The 19,602-nt window shown below is 50.2% G+C and overlaps 1 protein-coding gene across 1 annotated transcript in view; it reads right to left on the bottom strand.

Moving 5' to 3' along the window:
• CALCR (calcitonin receptor) overlaps positions 1–19,602 on the bottom strand; it is a 73,028-nt gene that overhangs the window by 8,946 nt on the left and 44,480 nt on the right. The window contains exons 5-10 of the mRNA XM_038771590.1: positions 13,036–13,148; positions 8,054–8,145; positions 5,901–6,027; positions 4,051–4,204; positions 2,485–2,545; positions 2,066–2,132 (exon numbers count right to left, since the gene is read on the bottom strand). Coding sequence (XP_038627518.1) covers positions 2,066–2,132; positions 2,485–2,545; positions 4,051–4,204; positions 5,901–6,027; positions 8,054–8,145; positions 13,036–13,148 — 614 coding nt within the window. The remainder of the gene's footprint in view (positions 1–2,065; positions 2,133–2,484; positions 2,546–4,050; positions 4,205–5,900; positions 6,028–8,053; positions 8,146–13,035; positions 13,149–19,602) is intronic.

Consider the following 19,602-nt stretch of genomic DNA (forward strand, 5'->3'; position numbering starts at 1 on the left):
ATTTATTTTGTTAATGATGTGCATTTAGTTTTAATTCTATTTGTTCTGATGACGTGACACCTGTCCACATGTTTTGTTTTGTTGTCTGTCTCCCCCGTCTAGACTGTGAGCCCGTTGTTGGGTAGGGACCGTCTCTATATGTTGCCAACTTGTACTTCCCAAGCGCTTAGTACAGTGCTCTGCACACAGTAAGTGCTCATTAAATACGATTGAATGAATGAATGAATGAATGAATCCTCCCCAAGTCCTTCTCTGTGTTCCCTTAGAAGCAGCATGGTGTAGTGGCTACAGCCGGGCCTGGGAGTCAGAAGGTCATGGGTTCTAATCCCGGCTCCACCACTTGTCTGCTGTGTGACCTTGGGGAAGTCACTTCACTTCTCTGGGCTTCAGTTACCTGTAGAATGGGAAATTAAGACTGTGAGCCCCATGTGGGACTGGAACTGTGGCCAACCTGATTACCTTGTACCTACCCCAGTGCATAGAACAGTGTTCGGCACATTCATTTACTCAATCGTATTTATTGAGCGCTTACTGTGTGCAGAGCACTGTACTAAGTGCTTGAGAAGTACAAGTTGGCAACATATAGAGACGGCCCCTACCTAACAGCGAGCTCACAGTCTAGAAGGGAGAGACAGACAACGAAACAAAACATATTAACAAAATAAAATAAATAGAATAAATATGTACAAATAAAATAAATAGAGTAATAAATATGTACAAATATGCTGTGGGGAGGGGAAGGAGGTAAGGCGAGGGGGAGGAGGGGGAGAGGAAGGAGGGGAACTTCACATAGTAAGAACTTAACAAATACCATAATTATTATTATCAGGAGAACCTGGTGGGGAGGAGGAGGAGGAAGGCGAGACAACCCCAACTTCTCTCCAAGTCAGTATTGCTTTCACTCAGTAGTATTTACTGGGCACCTTCCACCATTTACGGAACACTTTTTCAGGAGCATCCCGTCTATAGGACATTAATGAGCACCTCCCTTCTGAAAGGACATGGTATTAGATGCCTCCTGCCAACAATAATAATAATAATAAATATGGTATTTGTTAAGCACTTACTATGTGCCGGGCACTGTACTAAGCACTGGAGTGGACACAAGCAAATTGGGTAGGACACAGTCCCTGCCCCACAAGGGACAATCCCCATTTTACAGATGAGGTAACAGGCCCAGAGAAGTGAAGTGACTTACCCAAGGTCACACACCAGACAAGTGGCAGAGTTAGGATTAGAACCCATGACCTTCTGATTCCCAGGCCCGGGCTCCATCCACTATGCCATGCTGCTTCTATAAGACACTGAATTGGGCACCTCCTACATCCAGGACACTGTACTGGGCACCTCCCATGTACAGGATATTGTTTTGGGCAGCTACTCTTTATACGGTAAGATCTCTGGCACCCACTCCCTACAGGACACTGTACTGGGCTCCTTCTCTTTACAGCGTTGTGCCCCCACTAACTAAATTATCAATCTCTTTGTAGTTTCTCTGAGCTTGGAATAAATTCTTTCTTAAAGTATTTCACAGATTCCACAATCTCTGCTCACAAACTGATTTCACCTCTCCCTTCGCTTTACACTCTACACCAGGGATCACTTTCACAACCTTGAACCCTCAGAACCCCGTGGACACTTTTACACCCACCCTATTATATTACATCGCTCACCCGAGGATCCTTTATCCTCCTCCCTCCTCTCTGTCATTTTTCTCAATGCCTGTCTCCCCCTCATTCGATCGATCAATGGTATTTATTGAGCGCAGAGCACTGTACTATGGGCTTGGGACTGTAAACTCCTTGAGCCCAGGGGTTGTGTCTATCAACTCTGTCGTCTTGCACTCCCCCGTGAGCTTAGCCCAGTGCTCTGCGCACATTAGGTGCTCAATAAATATGATTTTTAAAAATTCACTGATTGGTAGATTGATCCCCTTGATTCACAGCCTAGATGAGGCCCAATCTGCGGGACTTTCTGGTCCGGCTGGTGGGGAATCTCGGGACCGGGCGCTGACCACGGCGCTGGTCACAGCAGGCTGCGGCGTGGCGGTGGAGCGTTTTCTCACCAGGAGGGCGGCCAAGATGGGTCCGTGGATGATGTAGAGCAGGTAGGTTTCCACGCTCATCCAGCAGCTGCCGGGGAAGAGTTTTGTTTTGTTATCTGTCTCCCCTTTCTAGTCTGTGAGCCCGTTGTTGGGTAGGGACCATCCCTATATGTTGCCAACTTGGAATTCCCAAGTGCTTAGTACAGTGGTCTGCACACAGTAAGCGCTCAATAAATACGATTGAATGAATGAATGAAAGAGCCCGTCACCGTCATCCTGAGCTGAGACCAACCGCCCACCCCAACCGCGTCTCCCCTGCCCCTCGTGCCCCGGGGTTTTCTCGCATCTCCGCCCCCTCGGGCTCCCATCCCCTGCCCCTCCCGCTCCCGGCCCCCCTGCATCCCGGATCCCTGGCCGCTCGGCCGCATCGATACCCTCACCTGTCATCGAAGTACTTGACCCGCGCCACTGCATGGATCGAGGCCGGCACCAACGGGAACCCTGAGAATGCAGAGAGCAGGGTGAGAGCTCATTGTTCCTGCAGATTAGGGCCGTGTACTGAGGGCCTACTGCATGCAGGACACTGTACCGAGCCCCCCTAACTACGCAGTAGGCCCCTACTGTGTGCAGAGCACTAGAGAGAGACAGCAGGCCAAGGGCAGAGCTGAACTAGAACCCAGGTCTCCAACCCCCAGCCCCATGATCTTTCTATTAGGCCCGATATCAGGTACAGCACACTGCACGCTGTGGACACCCAGTACAGCGTACTGCACACTGAACAGCACTCTGTGGGCACCCAGTACAGCATAGTGCACACCGACGGCACTCAGTTCAGTACACTGTGCTCTGTAGGCGGCCAGTACATCAGCCTGTGCACTATCGGCAGCCACTACAGCACACTGCAGCCAGCAGGGTCTCGGCAAGTGCCAGGGTCCGGGATAGTACTGGTGCCAACCTGTGGTCACCCAGTCACCCTGGCCTGGCGAGCGGAGCAAGAGACTGCCTGGTGGCTCCTCACTGTACCTCATTCTCATCCATCCCGCCGTCGACCCCCCGCCCACGTCCTCCCCCTGGCCTGGAATGCCCTCCCTCCACACATCCGCCAAGCTAGCTCTCTTCCTCCCTTCAAAGCCCTACTGAAAGCTCACCTCCTCCAGGAGGCCTTCCCAGACTGAGCCCCCTTTTCCCTCTCCTCCTCCCCATCCCCGCCACCCTACCTCCTTCCCCTCCCCACAGTACTTGTATATATGTTTGTACAGATTAATTATTCTATTTTACTTGTACATATTTACCATTCTATTTATTTTGTTAATGATGTGCATTTAGCTTTAATTCTATTTGTTCTGATTCATTCATTCAGTCGTATTTATTGAGCGCTTACTGTGTGCAGAGCACTGTACTAAGCGCTTGGGAAGTACAAGTTGGCAACATCAAGAGACGGTCCCTACCCAACAGTGGGCTCACAGTCTAGTCTGATGACTTGACACCTGTCTACATGTTTTGTTTTGTTGTCTGTCTCCCCCTTCTAGACTACGAGCCCATTGTTGGTTAGGGACTGCCTTTATATGTTACCAGCTTGTACTTCCTAAGAGCTTAGTACAGTGCTCTGCACACAGTAAGCACTCAATAAATATGATTGAATGAATGAATGGTGGGAATTGGGGAAAGGGAGCTGGAGGGTCAGGGAGGAGCAGGGGGGTCCGGTGGATCCAGGAGGGTCTTGTACTTCCCAAGTGCTTAGTACAGCGCTCTGCACACAGTAAGTGCTCAATAAATACAATTGAATGAATGAATGAATGAGAGGGTCCGGAGGTCTGGGGGATCCTGGGGGGTCCAGGAGGGTCTGGGAGTGTGGGGAAATCGGGAGGGTCTGGGGGGGTCTGGCAGGTCTGGGAGGGTCTGGAGAGTCTGAGGGGGTCTGGGTGGATCTGGGTGGGTCTGAGACGGTCCTGGAGGATCCGGGTGGGGGTCCGGAGGGGGTTGTTGAGGCAGGGGCAGACACCTACCCCATCCCAGGAGGTAGTACCAGTGCAGCCGCTGTTCCTCGGCAAACACGGCCACGACGATGAGCGTGTGCAGGTAAGCGCCCTCACAGAGCATCCACAGGTAGTTGCAGCCCAGCATGTACTGGTGGACGAACTGAAGGACCTTGCAGCCCACCTGCGCCACAGACACACACCCTCACACACCGGGCAGCCGCTCCATGGAGCTGACTGGCAGGGAGCCCAGGAGCGCTGGGAAGCCTTGGGAGGGGGCAAGTGGACGTTAGGGAGCAGGGAACCTGGCGGGGGCGGACAAGATGGTCTTCCGGAAACTGCCTCTCCCCCCAACCAATTCCTCCTCTCTACACCCCCAACTTGGAAGCAGATCTGGGCCCGCCAGAGAGAGGACAGGCCCAAGGCTCAACTCTGCCCGGAGCTGGCGCCCAGAGGATCCTGACTTGGGCAGAGGAGGAGCCCGTTGTGTACAGTGCCCAGCCCAACTCTCCAGCAGGCAGCCTGCCAGTTCCACCAGGCAGACCACCCTCAACCCCAGGAGTAGGTGTATTGTTGCCCCCACATGACAACTGTGGTGTTTGTTAAGCACTTACGGTGTGCCAGGCACTGTACTAAGCGCTGGGGTGGATACACACAAATCGGCTTGGACACGGTCCCCGTCCCACATGGGACTCACAGTTTCAATCCCCATTTTACAGATGAGGTCGTTGAGGGACAGAGAAGTGAAGTGACTTGTCCAAGATCCCGCAGCAGACAAGTGGCGGGGCCGGGATTAGAACCCATGATCTTCTGACTCCCAAGCCCGTGCTCCTATCCACTCTGCCATGCTCCTACTCACTCGTAAGGCTCCTAGAAGGTGGGGAATGGAGACCTCACCACATTTATGCCCTCAGCCCAGTGTGCTGCCTATAGCAAATATCACCAAGTGATGAATGGAGGCTGGGGGGCCGGGGGGCCTTGGCCGAGGAGCAGGGGCGGCCATGGAGGTCCGAGCAGTTTCAGAATGTTCGGGCTGCCCACTGCCCAGAGACTGGACCCCAAACCTCTCACTTCCTTTCCTTTTCTTGCTACTGGCCACTTCTCTCCCCTTCCCTCACCGGGACCCAGGAGAGGACGGCAGGCAGGGGGAGAAATGAATCTCAAATCAGACACTTCTTGCTGTTGACTCTTTGGTGGGGCAGGAAGTTCAGAGCATCAGACCATAAGGAAAGTCATCCAATGTCCATCCAGCACAGTACTCCTTCCGGGACACAGGGAGAAACCACGGGCTGGTCACCTTCCTGGACACTGATCCTTCTGATTTGGGATGGACCACCCAACACCCCTAACCCTCCCCCCTCCATCCATGATTCTCCCCCAGAGATTCAGCACAGATCATCCAACATCCCTGACTTCCCCTTCTCCACCCTAGCTACCCCCCAGTGACCCAGAATGGACCACTAAATACCCCTGACCCTCCCCTCTCCACCCTGACTCCTCCACGGTGATCCAGCATGAACACTTGTCCCTGGATGCCCCCACACCCCCAGAGCTGCTGAAATTGCCGTCTCAGTGGAAGTCCGTGCCTTTCAGCGTTCATTGTCACTAGACTTGATTTTTGTCTGTGAGATTTTCTGTTGGCAGCAGTGGGGTCCTGGAGCCTCTGCAGAGAGGTAGGAGCCTCAAAAGACCTCCATTGGACCTCACCATCCCAACCCTGCCAGCCCCTGCTCCTGAACTGACCCTAGGCTATGACGCCCACGAGGGGCGGGAACTGAGCATGATCTCGGCGTCTGGGATCAATCGCAGTGGGCAGCGCAGTGCTCAGCGTGTGACTGGAGGCATCGCCTCCCTCCCGAGACAGAGACTGCGTGGCTCACCGGGTCTCTGTTGACGAGGTTGGCGTTGGGCACCACGGTGCTCAGGTGGATGAGGGTGAACAACGAGTTGAGCACATAGGAGATGAACAGGTTCTTGTGCAGGGTTATCCTCTGGCAGCTCAGACTCCTGGAAGACATGGGCCGTTGGACCCGGTGAGCCAATCTGGGGGCCCGGCTTGGCCCGGGTGAACTCAAATTGGGGCCTGGCCCCACCTGGATGAGCCCATCTCGGGGTCCGGCTGAGCCTGAGGGAGCCAATCTGGGCACCTGGCTCGGCCCAGAAGGCTGGAGAAGGGAGGCCGGAGGGAGGATGTGGAACAGAACAGGGGTGGTGGGGAGGGGATACACTCGGCCACTTTATTCATTCAGTCATTCATTCAATAGGATTTATTGAGTGCTCACTGTGTGCAGAACACTTTACTAAGTGCTTGGGAGAGTATATTACAATGACATTCCCTTACATATCAGTAATTGATTTATTTATAGCAATGTCTGTTTCCCCCTCTGGACTGCAACCTCCTTTGTGAGCAGGGAACGTATCTACCACCTCTGTTGTACCATGCTCTCCCAAGTGTTTAGTACGGTGCTCTGCACACAGTAGGTGATCAGTAAGTATGCAGGTGAGCCGGGGCAGCCCCCATGCAACAGGACAGACTGGGTGGACTGACACATTCACGAGAGCCACAGTGGGATGTGGGGAGGGGAGCAGAGTTGATGAATGGCAGGTGTTTTCTGGTTTATCATCTACAGGAGGACAAGAGGCAAGCCTTCTGGGAATCCATCTGGGCCCCGGAGGGCAGAGAGAGCCGAGAGTTCAGGCACAGGGGACCCAATCAGTCGATCAGTGGTCTTTACTGGGCACTTACTCTGTACAGACCACAGACAGATTCCCTGCCTGAGAGGGGGAGATAGACATTAACATCAATAAATGGACATGAGTGCTGAGGGGCTGAGGGAGGGGTGAATAAAGGGGGCAAATCCAAGTGCAGGAGCAATGAAGAAGCAGCAGCAATCTGGGTTTAGAAATGGCATCTTAAAAGCTAGGTGGGAACTGGGCAGGAGTTGAGTGGAGGAGGAAACCATGGGGGCTGGAAGGTTGGGGGGGCGTGGGGCAGGGAGACAGGAGCCTCCGTCTCGCCCACCTTGCCACCAACCCCTAGCCCACATCCTGCCCCTGGTCTGAAGGCCCTCCCTCCTCATTTCCGACAGACTCTCTCCCCATCTTCAAAGCCTTATTGAAGGCACACCTCCTCCAAGAGGCCTTTCCAGACTAAGCCCCCTTTCCTCTTCTCCCACCCTCTTCTGCGACACCCTGACTTGCTCCCTTCGTTCTTCCTCTCTCCCAGCCCCACAACACTCATATACGTATGCCATTTGTTTATTTGTATTGCTGTCTGTCTCCCCTTCAATAATAATAATGATGATGGCATTTGTTAAGCGCTTACTATGTGCGAAGCACTGTTCTAATCAATCAATCAATCAATCATATTTATTGAGCACTTACTATGTGCAGAGCACTGTACTAAGCGCTTGGGAAGTACAAATTCTAAGTGCTGGGGGGAGGGATTCAAGGTGATCAGGTTGTCCCACGTGGGGCTCACAGTATTAATCCCCATTTTCCAGATGAGGTAACTGAGGCACAGAGAAGTTAAGTGAATTGCCCAAAGTCACACAGCTGACAAGTTGCGGAGCGGGATTAGAATCCGTGACCACCGACTCCGAAGCCCGGGCTCTTTCCACTGAGCAGTGCTGCTTCTCGTGGCTTCTCAAGGCTGTAGGCTCATTGTGGGTAGGGAATACTGTTGGGTAGGGAGTGCCTCTATATGTTGCCAACTTGTACTTCCCAAGCACTTAGTACAGTGCTCTGCACACAGTAAGCACTCAATAAATACGATTGATGATGATGATGATGAATGTGTGTTTATTGTTGTATTGTACTCTCCCAAGTGCTTAGTACAGTGCTCTGCACACAGTAAGAGCTCAATAAATCTGATTGAATGAAAGGAAGGTAGGGGAATGGAGGGGGGAGCACCAAGGCAGGGTGATGGGAGACAGGGATGGAGGGGGGTAAGGAGGGACGGTGTAGGGGGCAGGGAGATGGACAGCAGAGGCACAGTGGGGTGGGTGGGGGAGGATGGGGCCCGGGAGCTTACTTGAAGTAGAAGAAGATAGCCAGAGACAGCAACAGCGAGATGATGGAGAGAGTGTGGCCCACCATGGCCATGTAGTACAGGACAAAAGCCATCTGTGGTGGACACAGAGGATTAGCATCCATCCACCCTCTGGCTCCCCCAAGGATCCCCAGCCCGGCCCCAGCTGGAGCATCACTGAGTACCAGTTGCCGGGGGGGGGGGGGGGGTCCCCGCCAGCTCCCTACCAAGCCCCCTCCCGAGCAGAGGGGCGCCCGGATGGAAGGAGCTGTGTGGACGGTGAACGTCGACCCCACCTGGGATCCGGCCTTCCAAGCCTGGTTTCCAGTCGGTGTCAGCTGTCCGGGCCCGAGCCTCATCCTCATCCCCGCCCCCACCCTGGGTAGCTCCCCCATTTCTACACCATTCATTCATTCAATCATATTTATTGAGCGCTTACTGCGTGCAGAGCACTGTACTAAGCGCTTGCCTCCGGGAGCACCAGCCCCCAGCTCTCCAGCTCAGGCCGCTGCTCCCTGCCTCTCTCCGGCAGGACGCCGGGTGGATACTGCCCAAAGACGATGGCCACCCTGTTGGGCTCCCAGGCCAGTTCCACCCCCTGGGGCAGTGCGGTCTAGTAAACAGAGCTGGGCTGAGAGCCGCACGCCTCGGGTTCTGCTCCCAGGTCTGCCCCGGCCCCTCTGTATGACCTTGGACTAGTCACACAACCTCTCTGGGCCTCAGATTCCTCATCTGTGAAATGGGGGTGATAATCGCAGCTGCCTTTGCCCTGTTCCCTGGGATCTATCAAAGGCTATTAATGTCTGTCTCCCCCTCTAGACGGTAAGCTCACTGTGGGCAGGGTATATGTCTCATATTTCTATATGGTATTCTCCCAAGTGCTTAGTACAGTGCTCTGCACACAGTAAGTGCTTAATAAATACAATTGACTGACTTCCTGACTGACAAAATGAGAAGATAGGTAAGAGTGCTTCGGAAAAAAGGAAAGCATTCCAGTTTCCTGGTGTGTTAGGTGTTAGGATCTTGGTGAATTTCTCTGGGCCAAAGCAACAGGGTTTCTTGTATGCGTGTGTGTAGGCTTCAGCCATGGTTGGATGGGGACTGTTGGACTCTGAACACTGAATCTATCGGCCTCTAAAACTTTGCTGGTCCAGCTCTGGGACTGACTGCTCTTGTATTAATCAGGACCTGGGTTCTAATTCAGCCTTCTCCACTTGTCTGCTGTGTGACCTTGGGCAAGTCATTTAACTTCTTTGTGACTCTATTACCTCATCTGTAAAATGAGGATTAAAACTGAGAGCCCAGTGTGGGACGGGGACTGTGTCCAACCTTACATCTGTCTCCCCCACTCTATACTGTAAGCTCATTGTGGGCAGGGAATGTGTCTGTTTATTGTTGTATTTTACTCTCCCAAGCGCTTAGTACAGTGCTCTTCACAGACTAAGTGCTCAATAAATATGATTGAATGAATGAATGACTTCAGGTTGCAATTTCAAATGTCTGGGATAATAGAAAAATTGTTTTTAATTGCTGTTCTTTCAAGTCGTGCAGTTTTTCTTGTCAGGTGTTGAAAAACAGCTGCCCTCACGTAGAAACAGTTTTCAAACTTGGGATGCTTTGTCATGGAAAGAAGCTTAAACCATCGGCGTAATCTTAATTCATTTAAAGCAGAATGATCCAAAGGCAAGTGTAAGGATCTCCAGACCCCAGAGGGTTAATAATGGGACACATCCTATGGCTCCTCAACATATTTTTAGTGGCTGCCTAAGAAAATTCAGTGTGACTAATACCGTCTAAACTTTCAGGGGTTGCTTAGGGATGGTTATTTTCACTAGTGGACCTTTTCAAGGCAGTGCCTCACTCAACGAGAGATAGATACGAGGGCCTAAAATGGACTTGCCTTGTTCATATTAAGCAGAGAATATTACCAGTGAACATACAGTTGCGTGTGTTGGCCAGCTGGTATTTTCATTTTCAGTGAAATTGTCTCAAAACTTTGCTCTCTTGTCTTATTCATCTGTGTTCTGTTATCTAACAAGGCAGATGTTGGATTTTCAAAGCAGGCATTGAAGAGCAATTCAAAGGAAACCAGTCTCATTTTAAAATGTTGTAAATGGTTAAACCTCTGTCTCCCCCTTTTAGACTGTGAGCCCACTGTTGGGTAGGGACTGTCTCTATATGTTGCCAATTTGTACTTCCCAAGCGCTTAGTACCGTGCTCTGCACATAGTAAGCGCTCAATAAATACGATTGATGATGATGATGATGATATCTACCTCCCCCTCTTAGTACGGTGCCTGGCACATAATAATGATAATATTAATAATGATGGTATTTGTTAAGCGCTTACTATGTGCAAAGCACTGTTCTAAGCGCTGGGAAGGTTACAAGGTGATCAGGTTGTCCCACATGGGGCTCACAGTTTTAATCCCCATTTTACAGATGAGGTAACCGAGGCCCAGAGAAGTTAAGTGACTTGCCCAAAGTCATACAGCTGACAAGTGGCGGAGCCGGGGCTTGAACCCACGACCTCTGACTCCAAAGCCCAGGCTTTTTCCACTGAGCCCTGCTGCTTTTCCAATAGTAAGTGCTTAACAAGTTTTACAATAATAATAATAATAATAATTATTATTATTATCAATTAGCCCTCCTGTGGATGCTGGCCAGCAACAGCTGGGCCAATTTCCCTGTGGCTGTACTTGAAAACCTCTGAAAGAATTTCTTGAGCAGCTCCTTCTCTCTGTCCCTTTTTCCTTCCTTCCTCCCTCCTTCTGCCCCACCCTCTCTCCCTCATTCCAACAGAAACTCCTCATCACCAGTTTGGAGGCTCTCCACTGTCTGGCCCCATCTTACTTATCTGCTCTCTTCCTCCCACATCAACCTTCTAACTGTACCTCGTGCTTGAAACTCCTAACCCTTCCGTCCCCTTACTCAAAGCCATTCAACCAGCTTGGAATTCCCTCCCTCCCCTAACCAGACAGACCCCAGCTCACTCCATCTTCAAGTCCCTCCCCAAATCCCACCACCCCCAATTCTTTTTTTTTTAATTTTATGGTATTTAAGTGCTTACCATTCATTCATTCATTCAATCGTATTTATTGAGCGCTCACTGTGTGCACAGCACTGTACTAAGCGCTTGGGAAGTACAAGTCGGCAAGATATAGAGACGGTCCCTATCCAACAATGGGCTCACATGTGCCAAGCACTGTGCTAAGCTCTGGGTAGACACAAGCTAATCTTTTAGACTGTGGGCCCACTGTTGGGTAGGGACTGTCTCTATATGTTGCCAACTTGTACTTCCCAAGCGCTTAGTACAGTGCTCTGCACACAGTAAGCACTCAATAAATATGATTGATTGATTGTTGGGTAGGGACTGTCTCTGTATGTTGCCAACTTGTACTTCCCAAGCGCTTAGTACAGTGCTCTGCACACAGTAAGTGCTCAATAAATACGATTGATTGATTGATTGATTGATTGATTGGACACAAGTCCATGTCCCCCACATGGGACTCACAGTCTTACAATTCTTATTTTACTGATGAGGTAACTGAGACACAGAGAAGTTAGTGGTTTGCCCAAGGTCACAAAGCAGACAAGTGGCGGAGCCAGGTTTAGAACCCAAGACCTTCTGAGTCCCCAGGCCTGGGCTTTATCAACTAGACTATGCTGCTTCTCTGTATTTTCCAGACCCTAAGCCAAATCATCCCTTCAGCCAACTCTAGCACTCACCCTCTCCTCAAGGCTCATAGACACATCTCCGCTTTATTTCTTAATTGCCTTGTGTCAGGGAATGTGCCTACCACCTGTGTTATATTGCACATTCCCAAGCGCTTAGTACAGTGCTCTGCGCACAGTAAGTGCTTAATAAATAATACCATTGATTGGTTGATGGATTGACCTCTCAGTTGTAAATATTTTTCTGTTTGTCTCCCCCATTAATTCTCCTTCCCAAACGTCTAATAACCATAGTAATAATCAATAGTAATGGTAATAATCAATAATCAATAGTAATAATCAATAAATATGATTGATTGATTGATAGTAATAATAATATTTATGATATTTGTTAAGTACTTGTTGTGTGCCAGGCACTGTTCTAAGCCCTGGGGTAGATACAAAATAGGTTGGACACAGTCCCTGTCCCACCTAGGGCTCCCAGTCTTAATCTCATTTTACAGATGAGGGAACTGAGGCACAGAGAAGTGAAGGGACTTGCCCAAGGTCACACAGTGGACACGTGGAGAAGCTGGAATTAAAACCCATGACCTTCTGACTCCTGGGCCCATGCTCCATCTACTAGGCCACGCTGCTTCTCGATAATAATTATAACAATAATAATAATAATGGCATTTATTAAGCGTTTACTATGTGCAAAGCACTGTTCTAAGCACTGGGGAGGTTACAAGGTGGTCAGGTTGTCCCACAGGGGGCTCACAGTATTAATCCCCATTTTACAGATGAGGTAACTGAGGCACAGAGAAGTTAAGTGACTTGCCCAAAGTCTAGTATCCAATGCACTGCAACAAGTGTCCAACCTATTTTGTATTTATCCCAGCCCTTGGCACACAGTGAATTCTAACAAGTACCACAGTAATAGAGAAGCAGCGTGGCTCAGTGGGAAGAGCCCGGGCTTTGGGGTCAGAGGTCATGGGTTCAAATCCCAGCTGTGTGACTTTGGGCAAGTCACTTCACTTCTCTGGGCCTCAGTGACCTCGTCTGTAAAATGGGGATGAAGACTGTGAGCCCCCCGTGGGACAACCCGATCACCTTGTAACCTCCCCAGTGCTTAGATGAGTGCTTTGCACATAGTAAGCGCTTAATAAATGCCATCAGTATTATTATTATTACTACTACTACCACTTTCTTCCCTCCTTTCCCCCGGGCCCGTCGGACCCTCCCCACTCCGCCACCAGCACCGGTCCGCCACCCCCGGCCCCCATGCCCCACCAACCCGGTCCGGCCCGCTGCCCACCCCACCCTCGGCACCTTCAGCTTCTCATTGGTGAAGGAGTTACAGAGGGTGTAGTTGGACCAGGTCCGGTTGCTCTCAGGATGGCGGAACCAGTTCCCGTTCTGGTCGCAGAACTTGGAAGCCTTTTCTGGGGAGGGAAGAGGGGAGCCCTGCGGTCAGAGCAGCCGCCCAGGGGGTTCCTTGCTGCCTCCACCACTTCCAGTAGTTACACGACCACCTCCCACCCCCTCAGACTCCATCTGTCTCTGTCTCAGTGCCAACCTCTCACCCACGTCCTGCCTCCAGCCTGGAATGTACTTGTACATATTTACTATCCTATTTATTTTAATTTGTTAATATGTTTTGTTTTGTTGTCTGTCTCCCCCTTCTAGACTGTGAGCCCGTTGTTGGGTAGGGACCATCTCTATATGTTGCCAACTTCGACTTCCCAAGCGCTTAGTACAATGCTCTGCACACAATAAGCGCTCAATAAATACGATTGAATGAATGAATGAATGAATGCCCTTCATACAAGACAGACCATCACTTTCCCCATCTTCAAAGCCTTATTAAAAGCACATCTCTTTCAAAAGGCTTTCCTCGACTAAGCCCTCATTCCCCTTTCTCCTAATCCCTTCTGTGTCACCCTTGCGTTTGGATTTACTGTCTTTATTCACCCCTTCCTCATCCCCACAGCACTTATTTACATATCCATGATGAATTTATTTATATTAATGTCTGTCTCCCTTTCTAGACTGTAAGCTTGTTGTGGGCTGGGAACTTGTCTACCAACTCTGTTGTGTTGTAATCTCCCAAGTAGGCGCTCAGTAAATACAACTGATTGATTGAGTCCATCGGTTGCCCATCCTGCCCATCGACCCTCCCAACCCCAGCAGGTCTCCCTGCGCCCTTCTCCTGCTCCGCCACCTCTGTTTTTACTCCTCCATTTAGCTGTGGCCTCCTGGTGCCACTCTCCTCCTTTCCCCTTTTTTACGGTACTTGTTAAGTGTTTACTATATTCATTCAATCACATTTATTGAGTGCTTACTGTGTGCAGAGCACTGTACTAAGCATTTAGCACCATACCATGCCAGACACTGTACTAAGCACTGGGATAGATGCAAGATAATCAGTTTGGACTCTGCCCCTGCCCTAAATGGGGCTCACAGTTTAAGTATGAGAAAGTAGGATTTAATCCCCATTTCACAGATGATGAAACTGAGGCTGGAGACATTATTATTATTATTATTATTATTTTCAAAAGTAATAATAATAATGACAACAGCGGTGTTTGTTAAGCACTTACTATGTGCCAGGCACTGCTCTAAGCACTGGGGGAGGTAAGTAGGTTGGAGAAAGCAGCGTGGCTCAGTGGAACGAGCCCGGGCTTTGGAGTCAGAGGTCATGGGTTCAAGTCCCGGCTCCGCCAATTGCCAGCTGTGTGACTTTGGGCAAGTCACTTAACTTCTCTGGGCCTCAGCTACCTCATCTGTAAAATGGGGATGAAGACTGTGAGCCCCCGTGGGACAACCTGATCACCATGTAACCTCCCCAGCGCTTAGAACAGTGCTTTGCACATAGTGCTTAATAAATGCCATTATTATTATTATTATTATTATTATTATTATTATTATTATTATTATTATTAAAGTCCCTGTCCCATTTAGGGCTCAGTCTTAATCCCCATTTTACAGATGAGGGAACTGCTCATGAATGAATGAATGCTCTAACCATAACTGCTTCCCCCTTCATTAACGGCAAGTCAGTCTGAGTGGTCTTCCTCTCTAGACTATAAACTCCCTGAGGGCAAGGAGCTTCTGTTCTGTTCTCCTGGGCTCTTAGTACAGTGCCCACATGCCGAAGGGGCTCAGTAAATGCCGCTGACTGACTGATTTAGTGGGGAGGGAGAGGTCCCTTCTCCCCTTCCCTCTTGGACTGTGAACCCCGGGTGGGACAGAGTCCGCCTCTGTTCGGATAATCCATTGCCTGTCCCAGCCCCTAGCTCAGTGCTTGGCACAGAGTACATGCTTAGTAAATACTGTAATCACTATAACTCGGGATGCATTTTCTGCATTGCAGCTGTGCGCTTGGCTTGCCCTTGGCTTTTCCCATAATTCTCTTACTTTGTCATCCCCCCCGTTAATTGATTACCGAGAAAAATCCATGGAAAAAAGCCCGCTTTCTTTTCTCTCTTTCGGAGATGGAGATCCAGAGGCTGCCCTTGGGCCTCTCCTCGAAAGGCCTCTGCTCTCCGTGGAAATGGGATTATTTGAAGTTTGGGAAACACTTGGAGCGGCCATATGCTCTGGCCATGACTGCGGGGCTGGCCAACGAGGGTCTGGTGCCCTGCAGATGACCCCTTCTGGGCCTGGAAACCGGTGGAAAGGAAGTGTTCATCGACTTTTCCATGCTGGCCCCTTTGACTTTTCTTGGAATGATGGCAATGTCTGCTTCCCTCTCCTCTTCCCCGGCTGAGCCAAAACCAGAAAGCTGCAGGCGCTGGCCTGGCCACCTGAAGCATTCCCAGCTCTGAGGCCTCTGGAGGAGCCACCGGGAGCAAAAGTTAGAGAAGCAGCATGGCTTAGTGGAAAGGGCACTGGCTTGGGAGCCAGAGGTCGTGGGTTCTAATCCTGCCTCCACCACTTATCAGCTGGGTGACTTTGGGTAAGTCACTTCACTTCTCTGGGCCTCAGTTACCTCATGTGTAAAATGGGGCTTAAGACTGTGAGCCCCACAAGGGACAACCTGATTACCTTGTAGAACAGTGCTGGGCACATAGTAAGCACTTAACAAATACCATACTTATTGGAAAGCAGCGTGGCTTAGTGGAAAGAGCCCAGGCTTGGGAGTCAGAGGTTGTGGGTTCTAATCCCAGCTCCACCACTTGTCTGCTGTGTGACTTTGGGTAAGTCACTTAACTTCTCTGTGCCTCAGTTACCTCATCTGTAAAATGGGGATGAAGACTGTGAGCCCCACGTGGGACAACCTGATTACGTTGTAACTACCCCAGTGCTTAGAACAGTGCTTGGTACAAAGTAAGTGCTTAAAAAATACCATCATTATTATTATTATTTTTGAAATTTTTCCCCAGGATATGCTCTCTGGAATGGCTGGAGGATTGGCGGGGTCATTGCCTGAGGACTTTTAGACTGTGAGCCCACTGTTGGGTAGGGACTGTCTCTATATGTTGCCAACTTGTACTTCCCAAGCGCTTAGTATAGTGCTCTGCACACAGTAAGCGCTCAATAAATACGATTGCTGATGATGATGATAACTGAGCAGGTCACTGTCTGGAATGATTACTGGAACACTGGCCGGGTCACTGGCTGGAATATTGCCTAGATCAATGCCTAGAACTGGGTCAGTGGCTGACCACTGGATGGGTCAATGGCCAGAGCCTAGGCTCTGCAGTCAGATAGCTCTGGTGGGCCCAGCCCAGCCCAATTCGAAGCTGACCTTCCCACAGTTCAGGTGGGCAACGAGCTGACCGGAGATGAGAGCGCGGGGCTTCTAGAGAAGACATTTTCATCGGACAGAACATGGGTCTCCGGCACCTGTTCCCGGGGGAGGCTTTTGCCCTGGCTGACCCTCCCAAACACCTGCAGGAGGGGCTCCTAGAGAAGCGGCAGTCCCTGGTCCCGGCCACACTCGGTGATGGACTTTCCCAGTGTAACTGCAGACCAGCCTTGGTCTGATCAGACTTTTAGACTTTGAGCCCACTGTTGGGTAGGGACTGTCTCTATATGTTGCCAATTTGTACTTCCCAAGCGCTTAGTACAGTGCTCTGCACACAGTAAGCGCTCAATAAATACGATTGATGATGATCACAAGGGCTTTCAGGTGGAGGCTCTGCACAGAGGAGTTGATGTTAGTGCTAGTGGTTGCCCAGTGCCACTCATCCTCTCTAGTCCTTCTCACTAGGCCTGTCCATCTCGTGGCCCACGCTGGGTGGTTCTTCAGCAACAGACCTTCCGCTCTGAGGCACCGCCCCAGCGGACTGGCCACCTCTTCTCCTCCTCCGCTGCTGCCAGGGACAGGCCACGCAGAAGGGCCCAATGGACTCTCCACCGCATCTTCTCCTCCGCTGCTGCCAAAGGAAGGCCCTGGAGAAGGGCCCGGCTGAATCTCCACATCATCTCCTCCTCCACCGTTGCTGAGGGGAGGCCCGGAGAAGGCCCTGTAAGTCTGGGCCTACATAAAGCCTGGGCTCTGGGAGGGAAAATATATCCAAGAAATTTCAGAAATGGGAACTCAAGGCCCATAGCGCACCCGGAGGGGTCAAGAGTGGGGCTCTTGGTTGCTAGGTCTAAATGACCAGTTTCGACCTAAGGGTGAGGGAGGAGGGGGCTTCCGGGCCCTCAGGACAACAGCCATTTCACAGCTCTCAGACTAGGCAGGAACCCCAAGCTCAGAATGCAATCAATCTATCTATCAGTTATATTTATTGAATGCTTACTGTCTGCCGAACACTGTACTAAGCGCTGGGAAGAGTAAAATGTGACAGAGCCAGTAGACACATTTGCTGCACACAATGAGCTAGCACAGCTTGGTGGGAAGAGCTCAGAGTGGAGAGTCAGGAGACCTGAGATCTGGTCCTAAGTGACCTTGGACAAGTCACTTAACTCTGCGAGAATGGACAACAGCAGAATCCTGTACCCACCTACTTACTACTCCTTGCCTTCTTGTCCCCAGCAGGAACACACCGGGCAGGGAAAGAGAAAATGCGAGTGGCTTGTAGTGAGCAAGCCACCATCACTAGCATCAACTCCTCAGAGCAAGGTCTCATCCTGTTATTCATTCAGTCATTCAATTAGTTGTATTTGTTGAGCGCCTACTGTGTGCAGAGCACCGTACTAAGCACTTGGGAGAGGACAAGACAACAATAGACAGACACATTCCCTACCCACAAAGACACCTGAGCCCCAAGGCTTCTCCGTCAACAGTGAGGCATAGCGCCCAACCCACACAATACAATAGAAAAGCAGCATGGCCTAGTGGATAGAACCCGGGCTTGGGAGTCAGAAGGATGTGGGTTCTAACCCCAGCTCTGCCACTTGTCTGCTGTGTGACCTTGGGCAAGTTGCTTCACTTCTCTGAGCTTCAGTTTCCTCTGTTAAATGGGGATTAAGACTATGAGCCCCAAGTGGGACATGGACTGCGTCCAACCTGATTAGCTCGTATCTACCCCAGTTCTTAGAACAGTGCTTGTCACCCGGTAAGCGCAGAACAAATACCTTTAAAAAATTAGACAAGAAGGAAAACGCAAGAATAATTCTAACGATGGGCATGGTGGTGATGATGATTGTGGTGTGGTTGGAGATGATGGTAATGATCTTGGTAGTGATGGGGATGAGGGTGATAACGATGCTGCTACTGGTGAGGATGGTGAGGATGATGGTGGTGATGATGATGATGAAGGTGCCAGTGATTTTGATGGTGATGATGATGCTACTGTTCTATTTATTTTAATAATAGTAATAATGATGGCATTTATTAAGTGCTTACTACATGCAAAGCACTGTTCTAAGTGCTGGGGAGGTTACAAGGTGATCAGGTTGTCCCCCATGGGGCTCACAGTCTTAATCCCCATTTTACAGATGAGGTAACTGAGGCACAGAGAAGTTAAGTGACTTGCCCAAAGTCACACAGCTGACAATTGTTGGAGCAGGGATTTGAACCCATGACCCCTGACTCCGAAGCCCAGGCTCTTTCCACTGAGCCATGCTGCTTCTTTGATTTTGTTAATGATGTGCATCTAGCTTTATTTCTCTGTATTCTGATGATTTGACATCTGTCCACACGTTTTGTTTTGTTGTCTGTCTCCCCCTTCTAGACTGTGAGCCTGTTGTTGGGTAGGGACCGTCTCTATATGTTGCCAACTTATACTTCCCAAGTGCTTAGTCCAGTGCTCTGCACACAGTAAGCGCTCAATAAATACGATTGAATGAATGAATAATGATGATGATGGTGATGCCATTGATGGTGATGGGGGTACTAGTGTTTTTAATGGAGATGGTGATGACGGTGATGATGAGAAGAAGCATGGCCTAGTGGTTAGAACCCGGACCTTGGAGTCAGATGGTCATGGGTTCTAATCCTGGCTCTGCCACTTGATGATGATATTTGTTAAGCGCTTACTATGTGCCAAGCACTATTCTAAGCACTGGGGGAGATATAAGGTAATCAGGTTGTCCCACGTAGGGGTCAAAGTCTTAATCCCCATTTTACAGATGAGGGAACTGAGGCCCAGAGAAGTGAAGCAACTTGCCCAAGGTCACACAGCTGACAGGTGGCAGAGCTGGGATTAGAACCCATGACCACTGACTCCCAAGCCCAGGCTCCTTCCACTAAACCATGCTGCTTCCCTTTCATTCATTCATTCAGTTGTATTTATTAAGCGCTTACTGTGTGCAGAGCACTGTACTAAGCGCTTGGGAAGTATAAGCTGGCAACATATAGAGACAGGCCCCACCCAACAACGGGCTCACAGTCTAAAAGGGGGAGACAGACAACAAAACAAAACATGTGGACAGGTGTCAAGCTGTGTGACCTTGGGCAAGTTGCTTCACTTCTCTGGGCCTCAGTTCCCTCATCTGTAAAAT

The sequence above is a fragment of the Tachyglossus aculeatus genome, chromosome 2 (assembly GCF_015852505.1).
Source record: "Tachyglossus aculeatus isolate mTacAcu1 chromosome 2, mTacAcu1.pri, whole genome shotgun sequence".
NCBI classification, from domain to species: Eukaryota; Metazoa; Chordata; class Mammalia; order Monotremata; family Tachyglossidae; genus Tachyglossus; species Tachyglossus aculeatus.